The sequence below is a fragment of the Bidens hawaiensis genome, unplaced genomic scaffold, assembly GCF_021521415.1.
Source record: "Bidens hawaiensis isolate Kalapana, Puna unplaced genomic scaffold, B.hawaiensis_p1.1 tig00026833_1, whole genome shotgun sequence".
NCBI classification, from domain to species: Eukaryota; Viridiplantae; Streptophyta; class Magnoliopsida; order Asterales; family Asteraceae; genus Bidens; species Bidens hawaiensis.
Window position 1 is genome coordinate 180574 of NW_027494317.1, and position 27688 is coordinate 208261.

The 27688-nt window shown below is 37.1% G+C and overlaps 1 protein-coding gene across 1 annotated transcript; it reads right to left on the minus strand.

Annotated features, from left to right (window-relative positions):
- Positions 1-1497: 1497 nt before the first annotated feature.
- On the minus strand, positions 1498-6562 carry LOC143574065 (mannosyltransferase APTG1-like). The gene is made up of 9 exons (XM_077058788.1): positions 6155-6562; positions 5959-6076; positions 4956-5071; positions 4320-4328; positions 3932-4276; positions 3506-3707; positions 2747-2898; positions 1824-1986; positions 1498-1745 (listed from the first exon to the last, which is right to left on the minus strand). The coding sequence occupies exons 1-9, from the start codon at positions 6379-6381 to the stop codon at positions 1665-1667; spliced, it is 1413 nt and encodes a 470-aa protein (XP_076914903.1). The 5' UTR covers positions 6382-6562; the 3' UTR covers positions 1498-1664.
- Positions 6563-27688: the final 21126 nt, after the last annotated feature.

The window sequence follows — 27688 nt, forward strand, 5'->3', positions numbered from 1 at the left end:
GGCCTAATGGCTTACCTCGAAAGCAAAAAGCAGTTAAAATAAAGCCTCAAAATTTACATGATTTATAACCCAAAAATCAACATCTTTTGACATTTTAGTCCCCATCTTTCACAAAGAAAAAACATGCATATTCCAATACACTTCAAGGATTTATCAATATAGTATGGAAATTAAGTATTCCAAGTATACTTCACTGAACATGTTACAACTTTCCATGCCATACTTGTATTCAACATTTCAACCAGCAGGATTAGGGGTGACAATCTTGACTCAAACTCTTTCAAATGAGTCAATTTGAGTTGTTTTAAAAGTTAAATGAGTTGGTTTGGGTAAAAGGTTTTAACTAAATGGGTCAAAATGAGTCATTTGAAAATCCATCCTTTTATTTTCGGGTCAAAATGGGTCGACAAGTTCAAAGAAATGGGTCGATGTGGGTTAGTGTCCTAAGGAAATGTGACAGGTTTCGGATCGGAACGGGTTTTCGTACAAGACAGGTTTCGGCACGAAACGGGTTTCAGATTGGAACGGGTTCGGTTTAGGTTTCAAGCCAACACGAGTTTTCACCCGTGACGTGTTGGTTTTTGGTTTCTTTTGTTTCTTCAGGTCGATTTCGGACTCGTTTTTGTTCGGTTTGAATTCTTTTAGTTTCGTTTTGATTGATTTTTTCAATTTCGATTGATGTGGTCCGGTTTTGGCTTTTTGTTTCTTTGTTTCATTTTCGTCGATTCTTTCAGTTTCGGTTCAATTCTAGGTATTTTTTTATGGAACGAGGACATCGTAGGAAACATTTTAGTGTTTTTAATTTTTTTGTTTATGATTTATATTTTGAGTTATAAATTTTTTATTATTATTTTTGAATATTTTTTTGAGTGTTTTTGATCTTAATAGAAAACCCTTTAAAAAAAATTCAAAAAAAATAATAAAAAAATCATAACTTAAAATATAAATAAAAAACGAAAAATCTAAAAAAACCAAAATGTTTCCACCATTATTCTCGTTCATAAAAAAATGAAAAAAAAAACTCAAAACCCGGTGCGACTCTAACCTATTCTGACCCAAACCAAAACAACCTTTTTTTTAATTGACCCGTTCTGACCCAAACTCATTCTGACTCAAACTCGTTTTGAGCCATGACTTGTTCGACCCAACCCAACCCATTTACCACCTCTAAGCAGGATACATCCAACAAGTTGTAGATAGTTGGGGACTTGGGGCCCTGTTTTTCAAATCTTTTCAACTTGTTTTTTCTCATAAGCATTGTTAATACTTTTGGTTCTAATCTAGATGTTGTACTGTAATAAAGTACATATAGAAGAAGCAGTAGTTATAAAGAAAACTAGTTAGTTATTCATGTTATTTCTCCAAGATGCAATTCACATTATGGACTACTAGCAATGTAACTAAGCAACATATGGGGAAAAAAACACAAAAAAAAAGCATGAAGAAATTGGGCAGGTAACTAAGTTTTCTTGGTGTAAAACGGCAAAATAAAATACACAGGTGGGAAACTCTACAATTGGTTTAATTCTTGAATATATTTGAGTGCCAAAATTTGAAGTTTTAAGAAGATTATACAACAAAATAAGATCATCCTAAAGTGAGGCAAAGAATCATTAGCATAGAACAGATTAGTGCAAGAAAATGATTTGAAGTTGGCCATTACTTCAAACACTCAACGCATACACAACAACAGATTCTTGAAGATCTCGATCCACCTTGAAATGAGCATGAAAGAATCTTTTTCGCTGATAATCATAACCCGTATTTAGTGAAAGAAATAATAAAAAAATAGCATATAGGCTTAAAGCTAAAAAAACGCGTACCACTTCATAAGAATGGGATGAAAGAAAATCTTTAAGATGTTTCTCTTCATTGTTGAATAGTATGATATGACTCGGTTGAGACCAATTCTTGGCAAACTCAGCTATGAAACCGATAGGGTCCATCATGAATCGGTCAGACTCATCAAGATTACCCTTCACTTCACTAACAACATGTTACAAAAATAGATTTGTATTTAGAAGATGTATCAGTTTCAACCGTTATCTTATGAATGAGCTGATTCGAGTTAACCAAAAAAATAAATAAGAGAACAGTCAAGGCGTCAAAAATAGTCCAAAGCGTATCAAACCAACTAAACCATTATATTAAAAAACAAATAGACTATTATTGAAATAATATTGATTTTGTAATAACGTTTAACTAAAGTAAATTCCACATATTGTCCCTGTGATGAACATTAGATTTGATCCCTAAACACTTACAGATTTAGTTCCTGTGAGTACTACTTGTTTTTAAAGATGGTCTATGGGTCTATGCTATTAAATTTTTCACAAATGACTATTTTGTCCTTTAAAATAGTCTTTATAAAATTTTAAAGGACAATAGTCATTTCACCTAAATATAACAGCACTAAGAGACCCAAGACCGTCTTTGGAAGCAGAGAAAGCCCGTATGGACCAAATCCATAAATTTTGAAGTTTAAGAACCAAATACGTAATTTTCCCAAATCATAGGGACCATTTGTGTAATTTACTCGTTTAACTATTTTATCAAAAACATCTAAAACTCTGGACAAAGTTCTTTTTGTTGAAATGTACCAAAAAAAGCAATCCGTTACCAACCTGACCCAGCTCGCTCGATATGAAAGTTCATTCAAGATAATAATAATAATAATAACAATAATAATAATAATAATAATAATAATAATAATAATAATAATAATAATAATAATCATGTATCATACCTTGGTGAACAATCCAAAAACCGCATAGGAAGATTTTGGTGCAAGGTTGAATAATATGGAGTCGCATGACATGGTGTCAAAAATAAGATGCTTTTCACATTCCCCTCACGGGCTTCTTTCGCTAGATAATTCATCACATCCTCAGTTCCTCTCTGGTTATTATTTTAGTGCAAGATTTAATACAAAAGTTAGGCTTGCAAACGGACTGAACGTGCAGTGAACCGTTCATTTATTTATTAAAGGAACAAACATGAACACATGTCTCGTTCGTTCCTTCATATTTGTGAACATTCATTAACGTTCTTTCATTTGCGTTCGTTCGTTTATGTTCGCTAGTTTACGTTTATCATTACAATTTAGTCCAGTTTTATGATTAAGATACGCCTATTACAATTTAGTCTAGTTTTAATAAGTTCTTAAACCCGGCATAGTTATCTTCATGTTTACTTTTAAATGGTGTTTCCTAATTATGTTTGTTCATCTATGTTCAGTTGAGATTGTTCGTGAACCATTCACTTATTTTATTAACAAACGAACATGAACTCCCGCATTCCTTGATGAAAGAATACAAACAAGAAAACCTTGTTCATTTAAGTGTTTGTGTTCGATTGTTTATTTGGTTAAAGTTAAGCTATAGAACACAAACATTCTCCGTTCGTGTCCATTTGGTTCGTTTACAGGCCCACCAAAGTCAAATAAAAATGATAATATATAAAAAGTCGAATATAGTTTCATGAAAATATGATAACTTTGGAGTACCTGATGAACCATACTCATGTAAATAGCCATGGGGAGATTTGTTACTACCAGGAAAATAACCGCTGCACGTATCTTCCAAACGGTTTTACCGTGAGTGCGTGTCGGTTTCTTGATATTTTTATTAGATGAATATTGTGGGTTTAACATGGCTAATGAATAACCAGAAAAAGCTAAAGCTATTGGAAGCACAGGGAGTACAAACCTGTCGTTCATACTTATTAATAAGTCAAACTGGGTCAAATCAAAATTTAACTATAAATAAAAGGGGTTAAATAGAATACATAGGTTAAACGGGTTGAAAGTAAACCAAAATTTTATTAACAGGTCAATTTGGGTCAAAAGAGCTAAACAGGTCAATCAAATTCGGCCAAAAATGAAATGGGTCAAATTGACCAAATAGGTTAAACGGGTTGAAAGTAAACATACCTGAATTCTTTGTGTCCTATTATACTATAAAGCCCTAAAACCCACAAAACAAGGCCCGATAGCTTCCAGTTTTTAGACTGAACAATGCCAACCGCCATAAAGGGCAAAAAGGTAAATATCATGACGGTAAAACCCTGGGTGAAGTACCAGTGCCACGGATGAGTTCCATAATAATCACCCCCAGAAGAAAGAAAATTGAATTTCAAAAAATTTAGAGGCACTAAAACCCACGAACCGTACATCAAACGGTCGAGTAGAAAAGTCAACCCAAGCACAATTGACCTGGTAATAAAGCATGTTGTTAGTATTACAAATAGAGGTGGCAATTTCAACCGGTTTGCTTTTGAATGTCAGAATGTGTCGACTCGGGTCATGTTTTATTGCTAACAGGTCAAACCTGTAAAATTAAAAAAATTATCTAAAAATTATCACGACCCATATTTTTATCCGTGTCAAAAGACATCAACCCTAACCTGCACACATAAAATAGTGTAACCCAAACGCGAGTTGTTTAACCCATTTATCAACACGTGTCAGAATGGGTTAGAGTGATAGCCATGTTGTACACTTTTTAATCGAGTTGGTGTGTTGAAAAATATGGTTAAACAGGTCATAAACGTGTTGGTGGGTTGACCTGTTCAACTACACACGTTAACAGGTCAACCCAAACACGACTCGGGCACACATGAAACCAAAACTTTAAAACTTCATATATTCAATTATTGTGCGATAATACCTTGTTCGATTATCTGATTCGAACATATTCAATTGTTCGATTACCTGCTATCGAGAGAACAAAAGAGGAGAAATAACAATAGGGTTGAAACAGATATAGTATAAAGGGGTAGAATGGTCATTAAGGAAAAATTCATTAAAGTTGGGTATATATGATATTTTTCGTTTTAGTTGGATATCTATATAAAAAAATTCTATTAAGTACAACACAAACCAGCTTTCAGCCTGTTTCTTTTCAACTAAATTTTTTTATTTACCCATTTGAGCTGTTTAAGATAATGACTTTGACCAGAAGGATACAGCCCATTGGGCCACATGGCCATCAAACAAGACATGAGAGAGTTTGAACAAGTATAGATCACCAAAGGCAGAAAATACAGATTGAAATAGTCTTGGAGCCTTTATCTGCAAAAATAAAACTTTTTTATCATTATAATTGAATAAAGAGAAATTACAAAAAGATAGAAAATAAATTCTTTCTTAATAAGATAAGCACCTAATAATAAAGGTTGCAGTTTCAGTTTCAGTCCGTTTACTAATGAATGGGTTGATTTGCTTATGTTTTATTTCTAACACTAAAAAAGTTACCTTAAAGGGGAACGGGACAAACCGTTGGAACTTGAAAGTTGACTAAATGTATTGTTAATGCATACATCCTCTTAAAATCACTTTATTTAAAAAATAAAACTTTATTGTAATAGTAAGAGTTTCAGTTCAAGTGGTCAACCTAGAGGTTTAAGCGAGCCAAGTCAAGCCTGAGTTCGACACGTACTTACTAGAGCTTAGGCTCGAGCTCGACTCGTTTTACCAAGCCGGCTCAAGCTTGACTAGGGCTCAGGGTCAGCTCGTCTATTATGTATTAACTATTTATATACACTTATAGTTAGTTTTTGTATGTATTTTAAATAATTTTAATATATAACATAATATTTACAGTTTAGTTATTCTTATCGATTATCATAAGTTTATACCTTATAATAACTAATACATAACTATATAATTATAACAATTATAAAAATAATAGGCTCGTTTAGGCACGCGAGCCAGCTCGATCTCAATAAGTAAAGCACGGGTCCATGCTCGTTTATTAAAAAACATACTTTTAGGCTTGTGCTCGTTTAAGCTCAACTCGACTCGAGCTTTTAGCGAGCCGATCTCAAGTAGCATACGAGTAGCTTGGCTCGTTTACAACTCTGGGTCAACCCAACCCTCCCAACCCACCCATTTTGCCTCCTCTACTTACAAACTACAAGACCTTATGAACTCAGTAAGAACAAAGATAAGAATCTTACCATGAAAAGTGGAGTATCAAAATGTAAAATAGATAAAATCTTATAAAGAATTGCAAATAACATTGGATGCAAATAGCTGCGTATCCCTTTTGACCACTCCCATGTTAAATGTCCATATCTGCGAGTTAGTAGATAAAGTCAAACCCCTATATGTGAAGTCAACATATATGAAGTCAAATGAAACAAATAGATATACCCAAAGGTAACTCGATGTGCAACTTCAAGCGCTTGCCAGTGCTCGTCTGGGTTAAAATATGTTTGCACAAATAAGGAATTTATAATTCTGAAAATTAAACAAAGTGTAAATATTTTCTTGGATGATGGAAATTGGCTGGATCCTTGTTTACTATCTTCTTGAGAAGACTTGGGATTCGATAGTCGGTCTTCGTGTGTTGATGCAGATGCATTTGTTCGCTTTCTCATTACTGAAATGATGACTTCAATAAGTAAAATCAATTAGATGTACAGATATGGGATTTTTATAATTTATATCATATAATCGTTAATCGAAAATGACTTAACACAAGAACCATATTAAAACACAATTCTTAACATTTTTTAAAACAAATTTATCACAAATGGCATGCCACAAGTGTCTCATTGAGTCATTGGATCTGGATACACACATACACACACACACACACACTAAAAAAATGATTAATGGAAGGATATACCTTAAAGTAATGTGATTATACACTAAAACAGTTTTAAGATACCCAAGTGTTTGAATTTGGGTTAATATGGATAATTATTACTCCCTCCGTCCCATTAAAAGTGTCCATATTTCCTTTTTTGTTTGTTCCATTACAAATGTCCAATTTCAAAATTTATTAGCCAATTTCCAAGTTTACCCTTAAACACACACAATTAACATTAATAAACAATATTGATGGACCCAATTTCAAGGACATTATTGTCATTTGGTAAGCAAAAAAAGTAATAATTCAATCTATCTTGAACTTTGTGTTTTTCAAACCATGACACTTTTAATGGGACGGAGGGAGTATTATGTAATGCGTCATTTTGGGCCTCAAAGAATTTCAAGACGGGTTTGATACAGGCATAATCAGTGGAAGACCTGATACAATCGCGGGTCAGGATGGGTCACTGAAAGGTAGATGTGTGTTAGAATGGGCAGTCCTTTCCTCATCCATGCCTCCTCTTGCCGTCGACAAAGCGACTCATCCTAGGCCTGGGTGTTACCAGCGCAGTTGTTAATAGCGAGGGTAGCGCTCTCTATAGTGCACATCATAGCAAAGCGCCTCAATAGTGTGCGCTTGGACCATGTCACCCGAACAATCTTAGTACATATGGCGCGAGACGATTCCACATATCGAGGTCGGAATTAGGGTTTTTCTTATATATCAAAAACCGAATTTTTAGGCATTACAATAGATTAAACAGCATCAATCTCAACCAGTTCGACCGTAAAAACTCAATTTTGTGAATAAAACCCCTATCTAAAAAATAAAATTTATAACACCTTATCGCTAAACATTAAATAGCGCGCGTAACGCTATGTAGCGTATAGGTAGGTTGTGGTATTGACCGCTATTCGGTATTGACAGCTATGGTTAAGGGTCAAAACGTGTTCCAGTCAAGACGAGTCGATTCAAAAATGATTACTTTGCTTCGGGGCGATTACGCATAAAGATCAGATGTAGACATATGAGTTTTTATCATTTATATCATATAAAACTAGAACAGATATAAGCACACTTTGTTTCTACTAAAGATTTATGTATCTTAGTCAATTTGCATTCTCTCAGGACTTTGATCGAACACCTTAAAGGCAGGCACAGCTTCTGTTTTTATCTATTTATTATCATATTATTCAGGGTTTTTGCATATCCAAACACTCCTATACTAATAACAACAATAATACTGCAAATGGCTGGCATACCTGATGTGATCGAACGAACGAACTGTACTGAAGAGTTTGATGTCGATTTTACTTTGGTAAATGAAGATGAATAATATTAATGTAGTTACGGTACCGACCCGACCCGACCCGCTTGATCAATTTGTTAGCCCACATAGACTTACATGTCGGATATTAGAAAATGGAAAAATTAATTTTAGATATGAACCTAGGACCGGCTTTCGGTTCTTTTCGAGTATAGATTAGGGTTGGTTTTGAGTACGGGGATGTGTATTGAAATGCATATTTTATTCGTACTCTATGGATATGATTGTGCCCTGAAAACCCAAATTTAGAAAAAGTTGGTTCCGGGTATTTTTTTTTTGTTTGGGTTTTCTGTGTACCTATATCGTTAATTGGTTTCTAGACTATTGATTAATAATCAAACTAGTTATTGATCAACATAGTCATAACGGTGTTAATAGGTCTAAAATCATAACCAATGAACCCGATTGATTTAATAATTGAACTTGTTTTTATAAGAAAAATCAATTAAATACTAAAAAAATGATAAACTCAAAATGCTCATTTTATTTATTTTTAAGTTTTTAGGATTAAGAAATTATCGTTAAAAAATATACAATATACAAAAATCATGTATGCATTTTATTGTTTATACATAATCATCCTCTTCTTACCCGTTGACTCGTTCAGTGTTTTTATTCGATCGACTTTTGTGTGTGATCATGAGCCCGGTTGCTTTTCAACGACTTGCGATGTTTTTTTTATAATCTCAAAGTAGGGTTAGATGCGATTTTGAGAAACACATTATAGTTCTTACATCGAGCCATTTCAGTATGTCTATAATTTGATATAAATTGAGCTTTGAGAAGTTTACAGGGGTTCGCTTTTCATCACCATGTCTGTTTCATTTGTCATGTGAGTGGTTAAGACTTGAGAGTTTTCAAGTGGTTTTGATAGATACCCGTAGAGTGGATTAGATTCCTAGAAAACAAGAGAAAAAGAGAAACCAAAATTTGGGATGGTTTTCTAATAATTCGATTTCTCAAATAAAGATTAAATTTTATAGAAAACAATGAGTGAAAATAGGAAAACTTAAACATAAGGAAACCTAATAAGAAAACAATAAGGAAACATAAAATTTAACTATACTGTTAAGTAGATGTCATGTAAGCATTTTCATATTTTATTAAGCCAATCAATTATATTATATCCGGAAATACCAATAAATAAGTTATAGAATTATTCTAGATGAATGAATATATATACAATTTCGTTACATATCGGATACGTATGTTATATATTAACCTTTGAATATATTTAAATATAATGATATTAACATTTATGCCAATCACACGGGTAAATATCAAATGTTGTATTTAAAGAGGCTTTTATAGATTTATGAACCATGTAATTTTGTTTATCATTATTTATAACTTATTAATCTATAAGGCAAATTATTATGTATATTATTAAATTTAACTTTTTTGTTTTTTTTAACTGTCCGTGTATGACATGGGCTCTATCCTAGTATTAAATAACAATAAGGAAACTATATAATAAATTAACTTAGTTAATTACTTTACTTGCAAGAAAAACTCTTGTATCATAATCAAGAAGTCGAGCACGGATATTCTATGATCGTATCAATTCCTCAACGTTTCAAAATGTCCTTGTCAGGGAGCACCACAGTTGTTGCCAATCGAATCTTCTAATTACGTATGGGTTGTCTCAGCCAAAGCCATGGCGCCCTCTATTCAATGTGTCTGAATCGATTTGCACCTTAGTTATTGTCTCGAATGTCCTTCAGTTTGATCGGTAAAAATGAAGGTTTTGAGTGTATGTTGTTTAGGATTTTAAATTAAGGTTTGCAACTGGATTCATTGAACGAACAATACGGTGATTGATGTGGCTTGTGCGCGTGCGTCTTAAAATATGATGGATTGGATGATTTGCTTTTGCACAAGATCGTGTTTTAAATTTATAAAAGTTATTTCTACAAAGACGAAACACATACAAAACAGGCAAGTGTACCTATCGTATATGTAGAATAGTATTGGTAAAAACCAAGTATCGATCCGTGGATACAAAGGTTTCTAATAATAAATCGTTGTTTTACTTCAATCGGAGGTTTTAATCATTTTGGGGTTGATTTTTAACTTTTTATAAAATATAAATACTTATATATATAATATATATGTGACCGAGAAAAGAGATTCTAAACGAGTTGTTCAATTATGCGAAGGTTACCATCTAAGATCAAGAATCCACTCTATTTTAGCATTGATAATTAATATGTAGACATGTGATAAACTTGTCGTAGCAATATATGATAGATAGCTCCTTAAACCTTAAGTGAGCATCTTCGGCACTAAGGAGATGGTATGCGCATTTTAAAGTCCACCATTTCCTAATGTCATACCATCTCAATGATGTCGATTTGAGTTGACAAGTAGTTTCGTAAAGTAGAAAGATTAGGATTGACTTCGATTTCTCAAATACCAATTCTAACAACTTCGGGTAGTTGTAGTTCATCACACAACCTCCCCTTGGTTGATTTATGTAGGTTATAATTACACATTCCGTTAACATATGGTTTCTTTAACTAATTTGATATCCTAAGCAAAGCCATTTTCGGATTACCAAGGTTTAGAAAAATACAGCATAACTTATATCTCATCATTTCTAAGTACAATATAAGGATCCATGTTTCGATGATGTATCAAAGTATTTCTATCTTTCAAGAACATGAATCGATCATGAACGATTGCCAAAGATATTGACAACCACCAACTTTGATTTAGTGATTTAAGATGGTGAAACATTTCTCATCAAAAGATAATTGTAATATAACCATGTACTTTACTAGACTACATCACATGTCTTGATTAATTATCAAGTAAAACAAAGCTTCTTCAAAGATTTTAGATGGTAAAAGGAGTTTAGCTCATAATGAGCATAATGATGAACATTAAGATGATTGATAATAACAAATACATGATTAAACTTAGAACAATCTAATCAAATGTAGATGAATCCTTCTTCTTAATGATGGTAATGATGGTTGATGATGATGATTAGTGGTGATGACCTCCAAACCTTCAAACTCTTCACTAGATCTTCAAAGTGAGTGTTAGTGTGTGTTTTTATAAGTGAAAACCGGAGAGAATTCTTTTCAAGGCACACTCTTCAAATGGCACAAGAGCCACTATTTATAGGCAATCTGGAGTGTGAAGCACGGCCCCGTGCATTTTTATGACATGTGCCAGATTTGTTTTGTCTTTTCTGTGACGTGGCCACGACCCCGTGGTTGGTAGGCACGGCCCCGTGATTTTTAGTGACATGTGCCAGATTTGTTTTGTCTTTTCTGTGACGTGGCCACGGCCCCGTGGTTGGTAGGCACGGCCCCGTGATTTTTAGTGACATGTGCTCAATTCTTCTTTGTCTTTTTCTGTGTTCTCGTCCACGGCCCCGTGCATGATGTGCACGACCCCGTGCTTTTGCTTCCAGATTTTGTCTTTTCTTGTGTCAGAAGCATGGGGACGTGTTTCTTGAGGCATGGGGGCGTGTTTATTTGTTTTCTTGTGTTTTCTTCTGTTTTTCTTCGTCTTTTTGCTTGTTTCTTCGTTTGAGGCTTGGTTTCACTTGAAATTATGTTTTATTATGATAAGTAGTCTTTTATGCTATGTTATTGGATAGAAATTGCAGTTTTTATAGATTATTTGATGCCGAAAAGATGTATATTTATATGTACATCAAACATCCCCACACTTGAACATTGCTTGTCCTCAAGCAATCCTCTTATAAATATCCTCTAAAAACAGCATATTTAGATTATAACTACCCCTTAAGTGAGCTTCAAGAAGACGAAACAAAATAACCAATCTTTATGTTAGTGATAAAAGAGAGACTTTTGTTTTTATGAGTTTCTGTTTATGCAAAACGTCACGTTCTCACAATGTTCACTCACACTCGGTTTTATATCTGATCATACCTATGATGTAAGTATGTGAACACTCTTAGCCAAAATGCAACCTGTGATAAATAGGCTTGTAACAAGTTCAAATCTCCACCTTTTTGAAGGGTTGCATAGCTTAGAAGGTAAAGAGGGGTTTTGGTTTGGTGTGAGTCGGAATTGGTATTTTGTGGTGGTTCAAGGGTTAATGGTAAATACAACTTCCACTTGTTTGGGAGTTTTGAGATGTTTTCAATGGTTAGCTCCTTTTACTCCGAGAGTTTTTTTTTATATATCTAATGACTCTTTTAAGGTCAGATCGTTAAGACCAGTTTTATCGAGGATGTGGATCAATTCTTCCTCAATCCTGTTCTGAATATAACTTCCAACTCTAATGGATCGTTTGGCTTTGAGCCTAATAGCCCCCACCCTCATTAGTTCGGTATATTCATGCTGAGACTGAGTTTGACTTTTTCTACATCTTCCTTCGTGGGACCAGTTTCCGCAACCTAAACATCGTTCATATCTTTTTGCTCTTCTCTTCATTGCATTTTTGGAAATTCCACAGAATGGTGGCCTTTGTTCGTCTTGGCGCCACTTTTTCCTTACTCCATTGCTAAAGAGAAAGATTCTCTCCCTAAGTTCTGGAGGTAACCTAGGTTTTGCGAAATGTATGCAGCAAAGGAAATTGAAATCGAAAGAATGCATTTCCCGTTCTTTAGGGTCTGCCGGTAAAAGAACAGTGTTGTATTTTGCCGGTGAAAATGGATAAAGTGATCGGGTTTTTGGGTTTTGTAATTTGATAACGGGTTTGATGGAATGGTGTAAATATTACCTTCTTCCTTATACAACTCTTCGTTTGGTCTTGAAATGAATAATTGCGACAAGTTCTAAATCACATGAAATATATGACTCACTCAAAGCTTCCGAAAAAATATTTATACGGCATGAGGTTTATCTCACAGTAACGGAGGAATTGGGTATTAACGCCATATTTTGCATAAATTTATTCTCAATATTACAAAACCTTTTCTTACTTTTTCACTTTTAAATGATTGGTTATTTGCAAAAAAATTTCTTGGATTTTAGGTTTAGAATAATCTTTGTCTGCTGCAAAAAATATTTGTTTTAGAGAATTTTTATGATTAGTTGAACAAACAATTGGTCAAGTAATTCCCCTCCCCACACTTGAATCTCACATTGTCCTTAATGTGACAAGATTCATGAAAATATAAAAATTCTAATTTATGGGTAAAAATGAAGAGTTACTTCCCTACGGGTTAACAAAATTTCGACAGAGCGTCCCCTGTTTTTCGTCCGTTTTCCTGTTTTTGTACATGTATAATATAAAACTGCAAACATCCACAAACAACCAAGCATAAACTACTGAAAATTGGGTATGGAATCATCCATCCCTTGCCCTTTTGAGCTAAATTAGTACCTAGCATAATGTCTTTGGCACTCATGGCCATAATAGTATCCAAACCAACACAAACACAAATAAACAAGTACGACGAAAAGTAAATTGTTCAAACACAAATAATAATAAGTTCATGAAGTAACGCCAACCCGTGCCCGTGCCCAACCTACCTGTGCCGTCAGTCATCAGTTACCCGTGTCCGGGTCAAATGGTTCCCACTGCCTGTCCATGCGATAGCCCAATCGCTCAATCTCTCGCCTCGTTGCTTCATACTCGGCTGCTCGCTGTGCATCGGAGGCAGCCATTTGATCGTTGATCCTGTTAAATGAGGCGGTAGTGTTAGTTGAGAATTGATCGATTAGTCCATATATACCCTCCAAAGAGTATCGGCTATCATGTGATGAACTGGGGCCGACCCCTGATGAAGATGGGCCTCCTGTCTGATGGTAGGTTCGGCGGCGGTGTTGTCTGGGCGGTGTTTGTCGTCTCTCATGCACATCCTGTATCATCATCTCTGACGGGTCTTCTGGGTCCCAAACCTGATTGTACTTGTCACAAAATCTTCACACACCTGGGCTGATTTGCTGAACCATCTGCATACTCTCACAGTAATCAAGGTTGAGAGCTATCGAGTCTGGGCTTGGAGTTCCTTATGTGTCTGCACCATAGGCCCTGTAGAGGTTGTAGATCCAGGGACCACCAAAGATCGGGGTATTTCCTCGGGCAGTGGCATTTGTCATGAAAAGCTTGCAAAATAGCATAGTGATATTACACGGTATTTCGTTTTTCATGTAGTACAATGCCCAAAGATCCCTTAGGTTGACAACCCCTTCGCTCTGACCTCTAGCTGTGACGGTATGACTCAGCAAACGGTGGATGTACCTCATCAGTGGGTCACGTAGTGCTGTGCTCTTTGAAACGCTCGGCCTATACCTTGCTGTTCCATCACTCAACTGTTCCCAAGCTTCTTCCCTTATGGCACCTGCTTCAGCTTCATCATCATCACCCTCATCTGTAAAGGTTGTTTTGGCCTCGAACCAGATGTCCGTGTCAGTTTCTTCGACCGTGTAAATACCTAAATCAATTCCCAGTTGAGTGACAGAGGTTGTATGCCAAACACCCCCACATCGGAACTCTATTGCCTTGGTATCCCACATGTCAAACTTTTTTCTTTTTCATGTTGAATGAGGCTAGGAACTCCTTTGTAAGTTCGGTTACTGAATCCCCTGTCTGGTTAAAAACTCGTCTCCACGGCCCTGTGACGATGTTCTGATACGCTCCCATTGGTTAACTTGTCTGAGGGTTTCTTCGCATGCATGGAAGTGAGCTTCGGGATATCTATTATTGAGATAGGTTAATCTTTCGTTTGCTGATCGGTCCTTAGTCCTCCGGTTTCCGAAGACTAGGAATGCATGAAACTCTTCCCCATACTCGGCCATCTGCAATTTAAACTTAAATTAGTCAAAACTCATGAAAAACTTTTAATTTGCTGAAACAGAAGGAAAAGCACGGTGGCGTGCTTTCAGAAGCACGGCCCCGTGCTGCTACTTCTGGTTCAGTTTTCTTTGAAGTTTGACTTTTGGTTGACCACGGCTCGTGTTGTTTTGTGCACGGCTCGTGTTTTTAACACCGATTTCTAACTTACTTAGACTCGAACCCTTGTTTCTAACCGGTTATATCAATTGGGTTTAATGGTTTGTCGGGTATTTATTCTAATGCCCAAAACCCGAATTGTTTCTTTCAATTAATCCTTAACCATCAAACAATCTACAATCTATTCATCAAAATCAAGCATAATAACCCATACCCTTTTCGGGTTTTGACCTGATTTGGTCGATTTGAACTATTTTAGGGTTAATCTAAACCTAGAATGACGAATCTGAGTAATGCACTTGTTAAATTAACATACCTTAGGTTTAGAATTTAAGATTAGACGAAGAAATTTGCAAAGTGGTTAAAGGTCAGCGGTTCTCGGTTTAGAATGCAGTGAAATTAGGGTTGGATGTGTTAGAAAGTTATTTTATCAAAGTTAAAACTCGTAACTGCCCTGACACCAAAAACACGGCCCCGTGCTTTTGGAAGCACGGTATCGTGCTGCTTAGTGCAGACAGTACTGTTTTGTTTATTTTGTTTGTCGAGATTGGTTTGTTTTTACTGGGTTTTTATTTTCTGGTTATTTTAACATGGTAATTAAAAATCCTAGATTTCATTAAAACATAAAACTAAAGACATAATTAAAGATAGATGAAATGAAAAGTACAACAACAATTCTCGGATCCTAACACATAGTACTAGCGGAAACAACTTAAACACGAAACAAAGTCAGAACAAGTCCTGGATGTGTGGTGGTGCTCGTTTGGCTTCCAAAAGTTCGTCAAGCTTTTTGTTGAGCATGACGAGTTATTGGTTGTGAAAGTTAAGTTTGGAAGTCACATCTTTGTGGTGGCCATCCACAACATGGAAGCTCTCGAACCTAAGCAGGTCGACTTTGTTGATCAACTCGACTACTCGAGCCTCGGTTTGCATGTTGCTCTCAACTTGGTCTCTTACGATGCATTGGAGTCTCATGATTTGTTCCTCAAGGAAGGAAGATTCATGTTGTTTCCCCTTCTTCATTGGTTTCCATTCAACCCGTTTTCCTTCCATTTAGGTAGTTTTTGTTTGGTGTGAATGGAATAGTGAATTTATGCATGCATTTTATAGAGACTGGAAAGTTGAACACGGCACTGTGTTTACTGGAGCATGGCCCCGTGCTGCTAGAAGAATAAATGTTTCTGAGTCAGAGAAGTGTACGGAGTCAGCGCGTATCATGCTGAAGATTCTGGTGACCACGGCCTCGTGCTTAGGAAAGCACGGCCCGTGCTTTTTGTCACAATGTATTTCTTTTTTAGTTTTCAACATGATTCACGATCCGGAATTTTTAGAATGACGTAATAATTTGGAAGTTTGGTCATCTAAAGATTACTTTTCATTAAATAGATATCCTAGAACAGTTACGGGATAAGCCTGGGTTTCCTAAGAAAAGAAAATAATCGGGTTAAGCCCGAAGTCCTAACACATTGTGCTTAATGCACTATTTTAACATATAAAAACATAAAATTAAGTTTCCTAGAGCTCTCTGAAAGGCGCTCCCCCTCCGAACGGTCCTGGTAGTGGAAAATACGTGAAACCGAGAACTTGAAACTGGAGTTGCTCGTTGATGTCTCGGTGTTCCATTTTCATGTTTTCCACCGATTCGGTGAGTTGCATGAGACGCATCTCTGCGAGGACATTCATTTCGGTGAGTTCTCTTACGAGTTCTTGAAGTTTCAAGAGAAGCTCGGTTTTGGAAACATGGCGGGCATCGTTTCTCGGATGTCGGGAAACGGGAATTGCTTCATTCATCTCAGTTGGCATGCTGAATTATCAGAGGTTTTTGGTTTTGGTTTTGGTTTGTGCAAGGAATGCAATGACACATGGTGCCTTTTATAACCAAATAGGAAACCGAGCACGGCACCGTGCTTATGTAAGCACGCCCCCGTGTTTTAACTCTGACAATTCTGTTACAAACCAGTCTGACTGAGATTTTTGCAGCGTAGATGCCGGCCCGCAATTTTAGGTACGGGACAGTGCTTTAAGGAGCACGCCCCCTTGTTTTTTTTTGTTTTTTTATCAAGTAAAACAATATTTACAAGGCCTATTTTTGCGAAGGTCTTGGCCAGACCTTGTTTCCTTAAAGTCTTATTTAAAAAGTTTGGAGGGTTAGTACCTCCAAAACTTCTTTAAGTGGACCGTCGATGTATGGTTTTAATCGATGTCCATTGACTTTGAACTTTTGACCGTTTGAACTTGAAATTTCGATGGTTCCATAGTCAAAAACTGTTTCAACTACGTATAGACCTGTCCATCGGGATTTTAGTTTTCCTGGAAAAAGACGTAAACGAGCGTTGTATAACAGTACACGATCGCCAACTTGAAATTTTTTGTTTCCTTTTAAATGAGCGTCGTGTATGCGTTTAGTCTTCTCCTTGTAGAACCTTGAATTTTCGTAGGCCATTGTTCTCAGCTCCTCAAGCTCACGAATTTGATCTTCCCGGTTTGCTCCAGCGGACGTAAGATCAAATTTCACCGCTCTGAGAGCCCAATAAGCTTTGTGTTTTAATTCCACTGGTAGATGACATGCCTTCCCGTAAACGAGCTTGAAGGATGTCGTTCTTATGGGAGTTTTATAGGCCATCCTGAGGGCCCATAATGCGTCATCTAACTTTTCTGTCCAATTTTTGCGATTCATTCCTATAGTTCTTTATAAAATCCTTTTAATTCCTCGATTCGAGACCTCTACTTGCCCACTTGTCTGCGGGTGATATGGTGTTGCCAGTCGGTGGTGAACCCCATATCGTGCTAAGTCCTTGTCCATCAGGGTGTTACATAAGTGAGTACCTCTGTCACTGATGAGAGCTTTCGGAGTGCCGAATCTTGAGAATAACTTTTTCAGAAATCGTACAACTACTCGAGCATCATTGGTGGGAAGAGCTTGTGCTTCTACCCATTTAGACACGTAGTCGACTGCTACAAGGATGTATTTATTTCCGAATGAGTTAGGAAATGGCCCCATGAAATCTATCCCCCATACATCAAAGATTTCACAAATTTGAATGCCTTTTTGAGCCATCTCATTTTTTGATGAGATGTTCCCGGCTCTTTGACAAGCATCGCATGCTTGGATCAAAGTATGTGTATCTTTGTATATAGTGGGCCAGAAAAATCCTGCATCAAACACTTTCCTGACTGTGGTGGCGGTACCGTGGTGTCTACCTGTTGGTCCTTCATGGTAGTGTTTGAGAATATCTAAGGCATCTTTTCCTGCTACGCACCTACGAATGATTTGATCCGCACCTATCCTAAACACGTATGGATTTTCCCAGAAGTAAAACTTAAGATCGGAAAAGAATTTCTTCCGCTGTTGATGAGTAAGTCCTTTTCTGAGGATCCTACAAGCTTAGTAATTGGCGAAGTCAGCATACCAAGGACTATCGTCCTTTTCTTCTATCACTCCTTGAATGTGCATGAGAACCTCATGTGGGAAATTATCGTTGATAATTTCTTCTTGAAGCTCTTTGGGAGTTGGACATTCTAATCGTGAAAGATGGTCTGCGGCTACATTTTCTGCTCCCTTCTTGTCTTTAACTTCGATGTCAAATTCTTGGAGTAGTAGGATCCATCGGATGAGTGTAGGTTTGGCATCTTGTTTGTTGAATAGGTATCGTATTGTGGCATGATCGGTGTAAACTATGGTTTTGGAAAGAACGAGGTATGATCTAAAATTTTCAAAGGCAAAGACTACTGCTAGTAACTCTTTTTCTGTTGTGGTGTAATTTTCTTGTGCATCATTAAGAGTCTTACTAGCATAGTAAATTGGGTGAAAGTGTTTTTCCTTGCGTTGTCCGAGTACGACTCCAACTGCAAAGTCACTTGCATCGCACATTATCTCGAATGGAAGGGTCCAATCGGGTGTAGTCATGATTGGTGCGTTGACAAGTTTGTCTTTCAGTGTATTGAATGACTCAACACATTCCTTTGAGAAGACGAATGGTGCGTCTTTCTCTAGAAGTTTGGTCATAGGTCTTGAGATTTTTGAGAAGTCTTTTATGAAGCGGCGGTAGAAACCGGCGTGGCCTAGAAAACTTCTAATGGCTTTGACTGAAGTTGGTGGTGGGAGTTTGGATATGGTTTCTATTTTGGTTCTATCAACTTCTTGTCCGTTTTGAGAAATCTTGTGACCTAGAACAATGCCTTCCTTTACCATAAAGTGGCATTTTTCCCAGCTGAGCACTAGATTTACTTCTTCACACCTAGCTAGCATTTTGTCTAGGTTTTTCAGACAATGATCGAAGGAATCTCCAAAGACTGAGAAGTCGTCCATGAAAACTTCCATAGAGTTTTCGATCATTTCATGAAAGATGGCCGTCATGCAGCGTTGGAAGGTGGCTGGAGCATTACATAATCCAAATGGCATTCTTCGGTAAGCGAAGGTTCCGTATGGACATGTAAAAGTGGTTTTCTCCTGATCTTCAGGAGCAATGGGGTTCTGAAAGTATCCGGAAAATCCATCAAGAAAACAGTAGAACATTTTTCCAGATAATCGTTCGAGCATTTGATCTATGAAAGTAAGTGGAAAATGATCTTTTCTTGTGGCATCATTAAGCTTCCGGTAATCGATGCAAACTCGCTAGCCTGTGATGGTCCTCATTAGTATTAGTTCATCCTTCTTATTCATTATGACTGTCATTCCTCCCTTCTTTGGTACTACCTGAACGGGACTTACCTAAGGTGAATATGAGATTGGGTAGATTAATCCGGCGTCAAGCAGTTTGATTACTTCCTTCTTCACCACATCTTGCATGTTGGGGTTGAGACGTCTTTGATGTTGGACCACGGGTTTGTATTCTTCCTCCATGAGGATTTTGTGGGTACAAAACGAAGGACTGATGCCCTTGATATCCATGATATTCCATGCGATAGCCTTCTTATGGTTTTTGAGAACCTTAAGAAGTTCGTCTTTCTCTTCTTTAGAAAGGTGAGATGAAATAATTACTGGGAGTTGAGAATCTTTCTCTAGAAAGGCGTATTCGAGTTGTTTTGGCAGTTCTTTTAACTCTAAGGCTGGTGGTTCTTCGATTGATGGTTTTGATTTTTCATTGTTTTCAATGATTTCGTATATCGTTTCTGATTCTTCGTGGTAGTTGTTATTGAAATTTTCATTTTCTAAAATTGGTTTGTTTAGTGTTTTGTCTAAGACTTGTGTTTCTAGGGGAGTATTGATGGAGGAATCTCGCATATAGCAACTTACGATGGAGTCTATGATATCAACACAGTATAAGGTGTCATCGTGTTGTTGCGGATATTGCATAGATTTTCCTATGTCAAAAGTGATTGCCTCGTCATTGACCCTAAGAGTGAGTTTGCCAGTGCAAACAACAATGATAGCCTTTGCAGTGGCTAAAAAGGGTCTTCCTAAAATTAGAGGTACACTTTTGTCTTCCTCCATGTCTAGAATCACAAAATCTACTAGGAAAACGAACTTGTCAATTTTTACAAGCATGTTTTCAACAATGCCCTGAGGGTATTTAACGGATCGGTCAGCTAACTGAATGCTCATGCGGGTGGGCTTTGGTTCTCCTATCCCTAGTTTTGCAAAAACCGCATAAGGCATTAAATTAATACTAGCTCCTAGGTCAGCCAGGGCATTGCTAACAGATAAATTTCCTATGAGACAAGGGATAGTAAAGCTCCCTAGATCGGTCATCTTTGTTGGTAGCTTGCTTTGGAGGACAGCTGAACATTATTCACTTAGGGTGACATGCGAGAGTTCCTCCAGCTTCCTTTTGTTTCTCAGCACTTCTTTGAGAAACTTGGCGTATTTTGGCATTTGAGCGATAGCTTCGACAAAAGGGATGTTGATATGGAGTTGCTTAAAAAGTTCTAGAAACTTCCCGTACTGGGCTTCCAGTCGCTCCTGCTTCAGTCTTCCAGGGTATGGAATAGGCTGAACATAGGTTCGGACTGGTTCCTTAGGCTGTACTGTGCTTGTTGGGGTTAGTCTTTCCTGTGTTTCATCAGGAGACTTTTTCTCCAAAGTTGGTGGAACAACAGTGGTTGTACCACTCCTGAGTGTGACAGCGTTAGCTGTCGCATTTGGGTTGGTGATTGTATTGCTTGGAAGAGTGCCATGTGGTCTTTCGGATAATTGTCGGGCAATTTGTCCAATTTGGGTTTCTAGGTTCTGAAGCGATACTTGTTGACTTTTGAGATCGGCTTCATGTTTTAATAATACTTCTCTGATATCAACAGCTCTTGAGTCGGCTTTCTTTTCTGCTTCATTTGTTTTGGTCATCAATTGAATTAGCATTTCTTCGATCTTCGAGTAGCCTGGGTTTTGATGGCTACTAGAACTTTGATCTTGAAATTGAGGTTTAGGTTGGAAGGGTTGATTCATAGGTCTCTTTTCGAATCCGGATAAAGGTTGAGTGTTACCTCCGTCTTTCCAGCTGAAATTCGGGTGGTTTCTCCATCCTGGATTGTAGTTATTGCTGAAAGCGTTGTTCTGTCGAGCGATGAAATCGACTTCTTCCATGGCCATAATGACTTGTTTACAGTCACTCGTCTTATGACTTCCTCCACAAGTGTCACAGGTGAGTCTGGTTTTTGATAGTTCGGCTTGAAGTTGTTCGAATTTTTTAGAAAGAGCTTCAAGATGTGCTGTGACAAGAGTGTTGGAGTCTACGTGGTGTATTCCTTTATGGGTAGGTGTAGATCTTGGTGGGTTGTAATCGAAACTCTTCTTTGCAGCTTTCTCCAGGACTTCAAATGCTTCGTTAGGTGATTTGGATCCCAGGTCTCCACCAGCGATCTGGTCGATGGCCTGTTTGTTTTGACTTGATTGTGCGTCAAAGAATGTTTGGACTTGTAACCACATGCTCAGTCCATGGTGTGGGCACCTTCTCAGAAGACTTTTGTATCTTTCCCATGCTGCGTGTAGCGATTCATCATCATCGATCCGGAATCCGGTAATGCTGACTCAGTATTTGGCAGTTTTGTCAGGCGGAAAATATTTGATGAGAAACTGTTCAACCATCTGGTCCCAAGTGGTGATGGAACCAGAGGAAATAGATTCTATCCATTCTAAGGCTTGGCCCCTTAGAGAGAAAGGAAAGAGTTTAAGTTTGATTTGATCGCTGAACAGTTTTGAATTTTAAAGGTTCCGCAAAATTGTAGAAATCGAGATATGTGAGAAAGAGGGTCTTCGTCGAGGAGACCATGAAATTGAACTGAATTTTCCACCATATGAATGGTGCTAGATTTGATTTCGAAATTTCGGTAATTTCGGGTGGAGCCACTCCATTGCCATAGCCTTCGAGAGTTGGCTTGGCATATTGGCTCATGTTCGGCTCATTGTTCTGGGCCGCCATCATTTCTTCGGTTTGATTTTCTCCTTATGCGGTGGCGTCTACTGATTCGTTTTTGATTGCTTCGGCGGTTTCTGCTATCCGTTTACGTGCTCGTAGACGAAAGAGTCGTTCCGGTTCAGAAATTGGAGATACAAGCTCACGCTCAAAAGTAGAGGACATACATGAGGCTAAATCAAAATTATACTAAAATAAAAGTTAGCTAAAGTTAGTCTAAGTTAAATTAAGCTATTTTAAACTATACTAATGTCTAAGTTAGTTAAACTAAAGTAAAGTAAGGTAACTAAAGGTAAAAAGTAGGCTAGCCGTAAAATTATACAATTTAATAAAAGATAAAGATAAAATAAAATAGAAGTTAAAAATTTTTACAATTATAGACAATGATTAAATTAAAACTTGGATCTTTCTTAGTAACGTACCGTGTATCCCCGACAACGGCGCCAAAAACTTTAATGTGGCTTGTGCGCGTGCGTCTTAAAATATGATGGATTGGATGATTTCCTTTTGCCCAAGATCGTGTTTTAAATTTATAAAAGTGATTTCTACAAAGACTAAACACACACAAAACAGGCAAGTGTACCTATCGTATATGTAGAATAGTATTGGTAAGAACCAAGTATCGATCCGTGGATACAAAGGTTTCTAATAATAAATTGTTTTTTACTTCAATCGAAGGTTTTAATCATTTTGGGGTTGATTTTTAACTTTTTATAAAATATAAATACTTATATATATAATATATAGGTGACCGAGAAAAGAGATTCTAAACGAGTTGTTCAATTATGCGAAGATTACCATGTAAGATCAAGAATCCACTCCATTTTGGCATTGATAATTATTATGTAGACATGTGATAAACTTGCCGTAACAATATATGATAGATAGCTCCTTAAACCTTAAGTGAGCATCTTCGGCACTAAGGAGATGGTATGCGCATTTTAAAGTCCACCCTTTCCTAGTGTCATACCATCTCAATGATGTCGATTTGAGTTGACAAGTAATTTCGTAAAGTAGAAAGATTAGGATTGACTTCGATTTCTCAAATACCAATTCTAACAACTTCGGGTGGTTGTAGTTCATCACACAACCTCCCCTCGGTTGATTTATGTAGGTTATAATTACACATTCCGTTAATAAATGGTTTCTTTAACTAATTTGATATCCTAAGCCAAGCCATTTTCAGATTACCAAGGTTTAGAAAAATACACCGTAACTTATATCTCATCATTTCTAAGTACAATATAAGGATCCATGTTTCGATGATGTATCAAAGTATTTCTATCTTTCAAGAACATGAATCGATCATGAACGATTGCCAAAGATATTGACAACCAGCAACTTTGATTTAGTGATTTAAGATGGTGAAACATTTCTCATCAAAAGATAATTATAATATAACCATGTACTTTACTAGACTACATCACATGTCTTGATTAATTATCAAGTAAAACAAAGCTTCTTCATATATTTTAGATGGTAAAAGGAGTTTAGCTCATAATGAGCATAATGATGAACATTAAGATGATTGATAATAACAAATACATGATTAAACTTAGAACAATCTAACCAAATGTAGATGAATCCTTCTTCTTAATGATGGTAATGATGGTTGATGATGATGATTAGTGGTGATGACCTCCAAACCTTCAAACTCTTCACTAGATCTTCAAAGTGAGTGTTAGTGTGTGTTTTTATAAGTGAAAACCGAAGAGAATTCTTTTCAAGGCACACTCTTCAAATGGCACAAGAACCACTATTTATAGGTAATCTGGAGTGTGAAGCACGGCCCCGTGGTTGATGAGCACGGCCCCGTGCATTTTTATGACATGTGCCAGATTTGTTTTGTCTTTTCTGTGACGTGGCCACAGCCCCGTGGTTGGTAGGCACGACCCCGTGATTTTTAGTGACATGTGCCAAATTTGTTTTGTCTTTTCTATGACGTGGCCACGGCCCCGTGGTTGGTAGGCACGGCCCCGTGATTTTTAGTGACATGTGCTCAATTCTTCTTTGTCTTTTTCTGTGTTCTCGTCCACGGCTCCGTGCATGATGAGCACGGCCCCGTGCTTTTGCTTCCAGATTTAGTCTTTTCTTGTTTCAGAAGCATGTGGGCGTGTTTCTTTGTTTTCTTGTATTCTATTCTGTTTTTCTTCGTCTTTTTGCTTGTTTCTTCGTGTGAGGCTTGGTTTCACCTGAAATTATGTTTTATTATGATAAGTAGTCTTTTATGCTATGTTATTGGATAGAAATGGCAGTTTTTAGAGATTATTTGATGCCTAAAAGATGTATATTTATATGTACATCAGTGATACTTAATTTTCAATGTCATAGGTGTAGTGTAAGGTTTGATGGCCATTGAGTGATAGGTCAAATTGTCTCTTAGATGAAACCCGATGGTAACATTGTTGAAAGCACCAAATAGATAGAAAAATAATTTTGGAACCTGTCGAGTGAGTTAATCTCCAAGAAACAAGAACACATTGAGAACCCGTCGAGTGGGCTGTTCTCCAAGAAACAAGAACATGTTGAGAACCCGTCGAGTGAATTATTCTCCAAGAAACAAGAAGAAAAGAACAAGTATTGGAACGATTTTATGATTTTTCTATTTCTCAAACGTAAATGACAATTCATAGAAAAACAATTCATGGAAATGGGAGAACCTAAACAATAAAAAAAACTAATAAGAAAACAATGAGGAATAAATAGATAACAATAAGTAAACTAATTAATATATTAACTTAGTTAATTACTTTGCTTGCAATAGAAGTCTCTTGTATCCTAATAGAGATATCTAGCAAGGATATACTTAGTATCGTATAAATTTCCCACTACTTCAAAACGTCCTTGTCCTCAAGGACAGAATGGGAGCACCACGAGGGTCACAAATCGAATCTTCCAACTGTGTGTGGGGATGTCTCAACCGAATCTTATATCTCCATTCGTTCAGTGTGTTTGATACTCTTATTCGATCTGGACTCTAGTCGTTGTCTCGGGTATCCTTTAGTTTGATTAGTAGTAGTAGTAAGGAAAAATAAAAGTATCGAGTGTATGCGGTTTAGGGTTTTGAATTGAGGTTCTCGTTGAACCAACACTAGGGTGATGATTAAGTTTGCTTAATTTTTCAAAGTCGTAGGTGTAGTGTAAGGTTTGAGGGCCGTTGAGCGATAACTCATATTATCTCTGTAAGGCCCCGGTCTCGGTGCCCTACTTTAACGTTGGATTTACTCGTAAACACAATTTTAAATATCAAAGTGAATTAAAACTTTTCGCGGAATAATATAAGTCAACCATTTCTTACAAACCATACAAAACTGGTCTTAAAACATCAAAAATTGTCTCAACATAAAACATAAAAATAAAGCATCATGTCTTCCCTCTTTATATGCCCGTTATTCAGTCCATATCATGTGCCATATCAAGCCAGCTCCTTCAACCTATTTACCTGCGTGCATACTATAGGTCAGCTACACTAAGTGAGTTCTAGTTAATCAGGTAACGTACATTTCATACACATACTTACATATACGCATCCGAAGATACATATTATGTACTTAACATGTTTACCTTTCTTTCGTACATACATACATTCATACATTCCTTCTTACATGTATACATTCTTTCATACTTTTATATTACATGCATAGCTATCTTTACCATCTCAAATATTAGTAGGGCCTGGTCCTTCCTTTTATATCTCAGATATTAGTAGGGTTTAGTCCCTTCTATCTCAAATATTATTAGGGCCTGATCCTTTCCTTTCCATACAACTATGCATACATTTACATTTGTTAATGGTACCAGATTTACTTCTTGTTTGGATGCCCGCAGATGGAGAACCGATGATGTTCTCTGATGGATGACGTTGATGAATGAGTGACCGAGGAATGTCTTCGAAAATGGTGACTGGCTCTGCTTGAAGATTGAAAGATAAGCTGTCAATAGGATGAAAGATGCGATGAGCATTTCCAAAAACATCGCTGATGGTTTGAACAGTGTTAGGTTGATCAACTTGATTTTCTCGGGCAAATGGTTCATCCCACAGCTCTTCACCATATGGAACAACGATGGTATTGATTGGAGTTGTAACAGTGTGATAAGAATCACCGGCATCAGCTTCTTCAGCAGTAGTAGGAACTTGAACAGTTTCATCTGTAGAGAGAGGTGTGGCAACAAATTCCACCACACTAGGAGCTACTTGAAGATCTGCCAATGGTTCAGTCTGATGTTGTTCCACATTGTCAGCAGACAGGAATTAGTCCTCAGAGTCGGTGTCAGAAAAATCTTCAACAACAACTATTTCTGTTGAATCGGCAGATTGAGGAGCAGGATTGTTAACAAATTGATTATTTTCTTGAGGTGGAGGTGGAATAGCAGGTGGTGCAGGTAATGAAGGCATAACATAGAGACCCACTTCAGAAAGAGTGTTGATCAGTGTTTGTATCAACAGAGGTTCTCGTGAAGAAGATGGAACTTGAGTACTTGCAGGTTGTGGAATAGACATGCCGCGAAACTGGTTGAACAAGTAATCATAATCAAACAACCAATCTGGTCCCGTGCGTGCATCGATAACATTTAGCTCTTGCCAGTCAACATTATAGGATTCCAAAATCAGCTTTGTCTTCTTGTTGTAGACTTGATAAGCGGTTTTGTTGGATGCATACCCAACGAAGTAACACTCATCAGCCTTTTCTGCAAACTTGGGATCAGGCTGAGCGCCGGTATGGAGCAAGGTGCAGGGACATCCAAAAGTCTTGAAGTAGTCGACTAGAGGCTTCGTCTTGTAGTAGTCTTCGTAAGGAGTCTTCTTTAGACGTTTGTTAATGATCACACGGTTTTGAATGAAACAAGCAGCGTTGATTGCTTCGCCCCAAAAGAACAGTGGAAGCTTGAAGTCTGATAACATTGTTCTCTCAGCTTCAATCAGGGTACGATTTCGACGTTTAGCTACCCCATTTTGTTGCAGAGTATAAGGAGCACTGAAGTGACGTTCTATCCCATTTGAACTGCAGACGTTGTCTACTGTTCTGTTGCAAAATTCAGTTCCGTTTTCACTTCGTATACACTTGACTTTCTTATCCGTCTGTCTCTCCACTAAAGTAATGAACTTGATAAATTGGGCGGCTTCATCCTTGTGCCCTAAAATGAATGTCCAGCAGTCATCAGTAATCACAAAACAATGGGCTTTTCGGCTGATTGCCATAGGATGGATAGGGCCAAACAAATCCATATGTAACAACTGAAGACTGGAATCTATGGAATTTATTGTCTTGGGTTTGTGAGGGAGCTTGTGTTGCTTGCATTTAGAGCACGAAAGACATTTTTCAATGCAAGAGAAAGCTTTAAAAGGCAATCCCCTCACATGTTCACCATTAACTAATTTGTTTAAGTTTTTGAAATTCACATGGACAAGACGTATATGCCATATAGATGAGTCATTCTCCGAGGCCTTAGATAATAGGCATGAAGCGATCTTATGCGAATAAGAGCTATTCATGTCAATTATATAAGCGTCATTATGCCTCGGAGTACGC